We start from the raw sequence: 9,169 nt of genomic DNA on the forward strand, positions 1-9,169 counted from the left end.
TGTGCTGCCCAATCTGGTAGCCAGCACTGCATTTAGCACTTGAAATGTGGTTAGTGAAGTGGAGAAATTTTACATTTTATTTACTTTTAATAAATTTAAATTTAAATAGCCACACATGATTGCTATCATATTGAATGATGAAATTTATAATATCTGATATTTAAACACGTTATTTTTAAGACTTGAAAAATTAACATTAAGATACCATTTACTAACTGCAACAGTAATTAATACAGTATATTTCAACCACATTAAAAATTTTTTTAAATATTTTATTTATTTATTCATGAGAGACAGAGAGGGAAAGAGGCAGACACACAGGCAGAGGGAGAAGCAGCCTTCCCCTGAGGAGCCTGATGAGGGACTTGATCCCAGGATCTGGGGGTCACACCCTGAGCCTAAGACAGACGTTCAACTGCTGAGCCACCCAGGCATCCCAAGATTGTATTTCTTTATTTTGGAGAGAGAGAGAGAGTGAGCAGGAGGGAGAGGGAGAAGGAATCTCAAGCAGACTTTGTGGTGAGCATGGAGCTCAACACGGGGCTTGACCCCATGACTCTAAAATCATGACCTGGGCTGAAACCAAGAGTTGGACACTTAACTGAGCCACCAGGTGCCCCAAACCTTTTTTTTTTTTTGAGAGAGCACACGTGTGTGTGTGCAGGGTGGGGCTGGAACAAGACAGGGAAAAGGAGAATCTCAAGTGGGTTCCACACCCAATAAGAAGCCTTATGTGGGGCTGATCCTACAACCCTGAGATCATGACCTGAGCCAAAATCAAGAGTTAGAAGCTTAAGCAACTGTGCCACCCAGGTGCTCCTCATCTCAGCCATTTTTAAAAAGGAGTTGGGCTCAGTTAAGTTTGCCAGCTTCCAAATTACATAACAAAACCCAGTAGCTTTCCTACACAGGAAAAAAAATTAAAAATATAGAGGCACCTGGGTGGCACAGTCGGTTGAGCATCCAACTCTTGGTTTCAGCTCAGGGCTGATCTCTGGGTCATAGGATTGAGCCCTGCATCAGGCTCCACACTGGGCATGGAGTCTGCTTGAGATTCTTTCTCTCCCTCTGCCCCTCCTGCCTGTGCTCTCATTCTCTCTAAAATAAATAAATAAATAAATAAATAAATAAATAAATAAATCTCGAAAAATATGAATTCAAAGCAAAATTATATGGATAAATAGAATATAAACATTAAAATTCTTGGAAATAAACAAGAAATTAGCAGAACCTAAATAAAGCTATTGGGATATAAAAAGAACATAAAAGCAGGCTTAAGTAATTGCATGAATCATAGCTGGAGAAGTCTGTATATGATCTACGTTTTGCTTAGCTAAACTGGATCCACAAACTTAGTGCTGTCCAAAGTGATTCTGAGCCGAGGAGGAGAAACAACAGAATGACTCTAATGTTCATCCAGAATAATCGGAGAGGGAGAATTCCATCCACATCGAGGAGGAAAACCTGCCTATCATCCATGGATGAGTCAGGGCCACAGGGACCCACACATACACATCAGGACTAAGGGGGCCCTATGCACATGGGGTTCTGGTGTATGATAAAAGGGACAATCCTAATGAGAAGGAAAACAAGTGGGATGACTGGTTAGCTACTGAGAAAGAAATGTCTGGTTCCCTTTTTCAGTCTGTATAGCAAATAAATTCCAGGCAAATTAAATATTTAAATGCCAATAAATTTTCAGAAGAAAGCTTGACTGCATACGTGTAAATGGAATAAGCCTATGGATTCTTAGAGGCCAAGAGGCCATGTGAAAAAGACACATTTAACTATTTAAAATGAAACTTTATTTTTTAAAAGACTTTATTTGAGTGAGAGAGGATGCACATGCGCCTGTGTGCGCACACACACATGCAAGCAGAAGCAAGCAGGTGGGGTGGAAAGCAGAGGGAGAAGCAGACTCCCAGGAGCCTGGAACTGGGACCCAAGCCAAGAGCAGACACCTAATCAACTGAGCCCCCCAGGTGCCTCAAACAAAACTTTATAAAACCAAGTCAAAACACACCTTGGGGGAAACATCTACAGTACTTTCATACAGTGATCTTCCTTAAAAATCTCTAATTTCCCAACAAGATAAGGATGTTCACTCTTCCCACTGTTATTTGACATAGTACTGGAAGTCCTAGCCATAGCAATCCGATAATATACAGAAATAAAAAGCATCCAAATTGCTAAGGAAGAAGTAAAACTCACCATATGCATATAACAAGATACTCTATATGGAAAACCGTCAAGGCTCCACCAAAAAACTACTAGAACTGATAAATGAATGTAATACAATCACAGAATATCTACAGAAATATGTTGCGTTCCTATGCACTAATAATGAAGCTGCAAAAAGTGAAATTAAGAAAATCCCACTTACAATTGCACCCTGTAAAACAATAAAATACCAAGGAATAAACTTCATGAAAGAGGTGAAAGACCTGCACTCTGAAAACCACAGAACACTGATGAAATAAACTCAAGATGATGCAAAGATGTTCATCAGTTGGAAGAACATATTGCCAATACAGCTATACTACCCAAAGCAATCTACACATTTAATGCAATCCCTATCAAAATACCAACAGCAATTTTTACAGAGCTCGAACAATCCTAAAATTTGTATGGAACCACAAAAAACCTTGAATAGCCAAAGCAATCCTGAAGGGACGCCTGGGTGGCTCAGCAATTGAGTGTCTGCCTTTGGCTCAAGGCGTGATCCCAGTTCCAGGGATCGGGTCCCACATCAGGCTCCCTGCGGGGGGCGGGGGGGGGTTACTTCTCTCTCTGCCTGTGTCTCTGACTCCTCTCTCATGAATAATTTTTTTAAATAAACAAATCTTTAAAAAAAACACAAAGCAATCCTGAAAATGAAAAATCAAACTGTAGGCATCACAATTCCAGACTTCAAGTTATATTACAAAGTGGTAGTAATTAGAACAGTGTGGTCCTGGCACATAATTAGACACACAGATCAAGGGAATCAGATAAAAAACCTAGAAATAGACCTACAATTATATGGTCAGTTAGTCTTTGACAAAAAAATAAAAAAACAGAATATCCAATGGGAAATAGTCTCCTTGTCAACAAGTGGTCTTGGGAATACTGGATTGCCACATGTAAAAGAATAAAACTGTACCTCTTTCTCACACCATACACAGAAGTAAATTCACGGTGGATGAAAGCCTCAAATGTGAGGCCTGAAACCGTAGAATCCTTGAATAGGACACAGGCAGTAAGTTCTTTGACACTGGCCATAGCCACATTTTTCTAGATAGGTCTCAAGGCAAGGGAAACAGAAGCAAAAATAAACTACTAAAACAACATTAAAATAAAAAGCTTCTGCACAGTGAAGGAAAACAACCAATAAAACTAAAAGGCAACCTACAGAATGGGAGAAGATATTTGAAAATAACATCTAGTAAAGAGTTAGTATCCAAAATATATAAAAAACTCCTACAACACCCAAAAAACAATCCAACTTAAAAATGGACAGAAGATGGAACGTCTAGGTGGCTCAGCGGTTGGGTGTGCCTGCCTTTGGCTCAGGGTGTGATCCTGGAGACCCGGGATTGAGTCCCACGTCGGGCTCCCTGCATGGAGCCTGCTTCTCCCTCTGCCTGTGTCTCTCTCTCTCTCTCTGTGTGTGTGTGTATCTCTATGAATAAATAAATAAAACCTTAAAAAAAAAAAAGGGACGGAAGACATGAACATTATCCCAAAGACCTCCCAATGGCCAGGTGACACATGAAAAGATACTCAACATCACTCATCATAAGGGAAATACAGATCAAAACCACAATGAGATACCATCTCACACCTGTCAGAATGGCTAAAATGAACAAGTCAGGAAACAACAGATGTTGGTGAGGATGCAGAGAAAGGGGAGCCCTCATACACTGTTGGTGGGAATGCAAGCTGGTGCGGCCACTCTGGAAGACAGTGTGGAGGGTCCTCAAAAAGTTAGAAATAGAACTACCCTTAAGATCCAGTAATCACACTACTGGGCATTTACCCAAAGAACACAAAAACACTAATTCAAAGGATACATGTATTGCCTATCTTTATAGCAACATCGTCCACAACAGCCAAACTATGTAAGGACCTCACATGTCCTCTGACAAATGAACAGATAACGAAGACATGGTCCAAGAGGACCCCTGGGTGACTCAGTGGTTGAGTGCCTGCCTTCAACCCAGGGCGTGATCCTGGAGTCCTAGGATCCCGTCCACATGCACCTGTGGACCACACTGGGCTCCCCCACATGGAGCCTGCTTCTCCCTCTGCCTGTGTTCTGCCTCTCTCTGTGTCTCTGATGAATAAATAAATAAAATCTTTTTAAAAAAAAGATAGGAAAAAAAAAAAAAAAAAAAAAAAGATAGGGTCTGTATATACAATGGAATATCACTCAGCCGTCAGAAAAAAAAGGAAATCTTGCCATTTGCAATAACATAGATGGAACCAGAGAATATTATGCTAAGTGAAATAAGTCTGAGAAAGACAAATACCACATGATTTCCCCTGTACATGGATTTTAAGAAATGAAGGAGGAAAAAAAAAGAGAAACAGACAAACCAAGAAACAGATTTGTAACTATCAGCAGAAGAGAGATGGGTGTGGGGATGGGTGAAATAGGTGATGGTGATTAAAATTAAAAAAAAAAACTTTTAGTGAAAACGATACTCAACAAATTTTGAACCCCAGTAGTGTCTCTCCTAAAAGACCAGCAAGTCAAGAATGAGGAGAGGGAGATAAAGCCTGGACAGACTGACATAGCGAGATCATGCCTGAAAAAGAAGCCATCCAGGGGAGAATTCTGCCCAGAGAAAAACTTGTTATATTTCTCAATGCTTATGGCAGATTGTGATGAGTGTAAAACTCTGTGACCATGATATACTCAACTGTACACTTTAAGTGGGTAAACTGTATACTACATGAATTATATCTCAATAAACCTCTTTTTAAAGATTTTACTTATGGGGAGGAATGTGCACAGGGAGAGAGGGACGGAGAGAATCTTGAGCAGACTCCTTGCTGAGTACGGCGCCCAACATGGGCCTCGATCCCAGGACCGTGGGATCATGACCTGAGCTGAAGGCAGACGCTTAAGCAACTGAGTCACACTAAGGTGCCCCATCTCATTATAACTCTTAACAAAAAGAGAAAAAAAAAGCTCTAATTTCCCTAATAGAGGACCTTTAAGTAAAAAAGACTTTTTAAACCAAAAACAGTATAAAGAACATAAAAATAACTCAAAAAAATTAACCTATTTTAAGTGAAAATTAAAATTATGAAGTCCCTTAGGTTGGCAAAGATTTCAGAGATTGGTATCTCCACATCTTTGCCAACTTTGGGTAACAGTCTCTCATCCTGCTCCTGGGAGTAACTTAATTTGAACGTTATTAGAGGATAATCTGATAACCACTGAAATGTTAAATGTGCGTATGCTTTGACTAACAATTCCACTTCTAAGAAATATAGCACAAAAACACTATTTTTAAATGAAAAATTGCTGAATAGAATCCACCAATTCTCTTTGCTAAGTGGATTGCAAGGGTCCACTCGTTCCACCATCTGGGAGCCTGTGGAGACCTGCTGGGAACAGGACTCCTGGAACGACAAGTATGTCTGCAAGGCTGTGCTCCAAGGCCATTCTTGCTGGCTCTAACTGGGGTCTCTGGAACCAGGGGGAGCACACAACTCTTCTTAAAACTTAAGGTGTCTTTGCTCCAGATGAAACTGAATTCTATTTAACCTTCTGTGTAGAAAGCAGAGAACACCACAGTGACTCCTGGTGGCAAACTGAATAAAACCAGAGTCATGTGGGGAAAAGTAACTCATGCTCCTGGAAACAGTGACATGGTTTGTGCCAAAATCTGAAGGAAACTTCCTGCTAAAGCCGCTGGCCACGGAATCTGTGTGACACTGTGCCCCTCAAGGATTTAAGCTTACTGAAAAATAAAGGTACACCCTTTGCTTTCTTCTTTAAAAAAATCTAATGATGATCAGTTTTAGTTTTAACCTTTTTTTTTTTTTTAAGATTTTATTTATTCATTCGTGAGAGACAGAGACAGAGAGAGAGAGGGGCAGAGACCCAGGCAAAGGGAGAAGCAGGCTCCACGCAGGGAGCCCGATGTGGGACTCGATCCTGGGTCTCCAGGATCACACCCTGGGCTGAAGGCGGCGATAAACCGTTGAGCCACCCAGGCTGCCTTTTTAACGCTTTTTCAAAATACTAAAATAAACAAACATTAAGCATTCCTTGTCATGACATAAAATTACAAACTTTATATTCTGAATTATACATCTTTACATTTGAACGACACACAATAACTGCCATCATGAAAACAAAAGCACCGCAAGCAGGTCCATCTCAGTCTCCGCCCTGCCTGCGTTGTCCCTGAGAGCTTAGCTCCCAGAAGGATGGTGACCTGAGGCTGCACCTCGGAGACCCTGGAAACAAACAAGTAGGCCTTACCCTGATTGCCTTCAGCCCGCTGGACACCTTATCTTCTTGCACAACCGCGATGACCTCCTGCCCCACGTTGAGAAGCACCTTGCTAGTCACAGCTTCGTTGGAAAAGTAGATCAAATCATCAATCATGCCATAATCGCTGCAGTATCTCGTCACCACACCCTGGATGGTCTTCAACTTGGTGTCCCCTGAGACGCATTAAAAAAAAGAGGTTACCTAAAGCGTAAAGGCTAAAGCAGCGAACGCTGCCGAGAAAGGGAAGGGTCCCTGTATGGAGCCCCCAGCCCACTGGAGCCCTCAGAGCAGATCCCTCTAAGGCACAGGCGGTGGGCGCGGTGGGCGGGCGTGGAGTCCACGGCCAGAGGCCTGGCTCTGACCCCCGCTCGTCTACGGCCGCGTGCGGGTCTCTGTGCACGTTCTCAACGGCGATACAGGGCCAGCCGCGGCCTCCACCCAGCAGAGCTGCCCGGGCACAGGCCGGGCGCGGCCGCACAAGTGGGCCTTGGGGGACGCCCCGCGTGCGCACGCGCTGCCGTCACGGTCCCCCCGCACCAGGAACCCAGCCGCGGCGTCAGCGGGTCGTCACCTCGCCCAGCAAGGGGCCCGGGCACATTCTGGGCGCGGCGCGGAAGCCTGTCCACGCGGTGAGCGCTCCCCCGCCCCGGCAGCGCGTCTCCGGCAGGACGAGGCCGAGGTGCCCAGGGCGCGGGCACGGCTGTCGCGTGCAGTTCAAGCGGCTGCGGGAAGCGCGCGTTCCACGGACGAGCCCGACGCCGGGCTCCAGGCCCTGAGTCCGCATACAGACGGCGCTTAGCACGCTGCCCGCCCCAGATCCGCCGCCGGTCCCCGGCTTCCGGCCTCTGGCGGCAACCTCACGTCTTCAGAGATTAGAGGCAGCAACCGGAGGGCCACCGCTCCGGTTCTCACCCCGGAGGACCGGCGGGCCTGGGCCGCGTCCACACGGCACGTGGAGACCTCGACGCCCGAGGTTGGGGGGGGCAGCCCCGCGCTCCGGGTCACCGCGAGGGCTCTCGGGTGTTCCCAGAGCAGCGCCACGCCCAGCGCGGACCCGCCTCAGGACCCGCCGCGAGCGCCCCTCCCCCCGTGGCGTCAGTCCCCGCGGGAGACACGGCGACCCAGGGAGGCGCTCAGGGCTGGCATTCAGAGCCGCGCTGCCCCCTGCCCTGCCCCGCGGGCACCTTCCGCGAGCTCGGGCGCCTGCGGCCCAGCCTCCTCCTCAGTGTCGTCTGCCCTCCTCCAGAAGAACGCCAGCAGCTTCGCCGCGAGGCGCAGCATGGCTCCGCTACTACTCCCGCCGCTCGCCACCCGCCGTCCGCACGCGGCCACGCGCCTCCTGCCGCCCTCGACCAATGGTGTCCCACGCTTTGCACCCTGGGCCAATGGGCTCCAAGTCCCCGCGCCTGCGCCCGCCCTTTGCACCCTCGGCCAATGAGCTCGAAGTCCCTGCGCCTGCGCCTGCCCTTCACGCCCTCGGCCAATGAGCTTGAAGTCCCCGCGCCTGCGCCTGCCCTTCACGCCCTCGGCCAATGAGCTTGAAGTCCCCGCGCCTGCGCCCGCCCTTCACACCCTCGGCCAATGGGCTCCCTGCACGCGCGCCACCGTTAGCAGGGGGTGGCTGGCGGTTGGCGACTGTTAGCACGCGGCCCAGAGAGGCGAGGTGTGGGCGGGCTAGATGCCCGGCTGGGCACGTGGTGTCGCGCTGTGGGCGGGGCGCCGGGAGGAGCGCGTTGAGGGGCTCCGCTAGGGCTGCCGGGGGAGCTCGTGACCCGCCCCGCCCCGCTGCCCGGCTCTGGCTGCGCGGTTACAGCCCTCGCAGTCTTTGGTTTTCTCCAGGGCCGCGCGTCTCTTATCTGTCGTTGCTGCTGATCCGGGCTTTGTACCTTCTTAGGGTGGAAAAGAGACGCGTGTTCGCCGAGCCCCAGTTGAGCTGGGCCTGCAGATGGCGGCGTGGATTCCGCGCACTTGTCCTTCGCGGAAACTCCCAGGCGGCCTCGGGGCCTCCTCCTCCCACCGCACGGATAAACTTCTCCGGAACCGCGGTTTCTCGTGATTTAATGCTAATTCCCCCTTAGTGTTTGTCTGGCTCAAAGCAGCGGCCTGCGCGAGACACCCCTGGGGGGGAGGTACGAGTGAGGGTCCGTCCCGTCAGCGGGTGTGGGGGGGGGGAGGGTCCGTCCCGTCAGCGGGTGTGGGGGGGGGAGGGTCCGTCCAGTCAGCGGGTGTGGGGGGGGGAGGGTCCGTCCCGTCAGCGGGTGTGGGGGGGGGGGAGGGTCCGTTCAGTCAGCGGGTGTGGGGGGGGGAGGGTCCGTCCAGTCAGCGGGTGTGGGGGGGGAGGGTCCGTCCAGTCACCGGGTGTGTGGGGGGGGAGGGTCCGTCCCGTCAGCGGGTGTGTGGGGGGAGGGTCCGTCCCGTCAGCGGGTGTGTGGGGGGAGGGTCCGTCCCGTCAGCGGGTGTGTGTGTGGGGGTCCGTCCCATCAGCGGGTGTGGGGGGGGGAGGGTCCATCCCGTCAGCGACCCTGGCAGGGCCGCATGTTCGAAGCCAGCGGACTCCGCCTCAGCGTGGTCACCTGCGGCCGCGGCGAAGCTCCGTGGCGCCCCGCGTGGGGGCGGAGGCCAAGGAAGGGGCTGCGGGGCAGGCGCTGGCAGCAGCCCAGGCTCCCGCGGGGGTGT

The 9,169-nt window shown here is 49.4% G+C and overlaps 1 protein-coding gene across 1 annotated transcript in view; it reads right to left on the reverse strand.

Moving 5' to 3' along the window:
- The window catches only part of MOV10L1 (Mov10 like RISC complex RNA helicase 1), a 70,729-nt gene extending 62,955 nt beyond the window's left edge, over positions 1-7,774 (reverse strand). Inside the window, exons 1-2 of the mRNA XM_041756686.1 lie at positions 7,678-7,774; positions 6,482-6,666 (exon numbers count right to left, since the gene is read on the reverse strand). Coding sequence (XP_041612620.1) covers positions 6,482-6,666; positions 7,678-7,774 — 282 coding nt within the window. The remainder of the gene's footprint in view (positions 1-6,481; positions 6,667-7,677) is intronic.
- Positions 7,775-9,169: the final 1,395 nt, after the last annotated feature.

Source organism: Vulpes lagopus, chromosome 5, assembly GCF_018345385.1.
Source record: "Vulpes lagopus strain Blue_001 chromosome 5, ASM1834538v1, whole genome shotgun sequence".
Lineage (NCBI taxonomy): Eukaryota > Metazoa > Chordata > Mammalia > Carnivora > Canidae > Vulpes > Vulpes lagopus.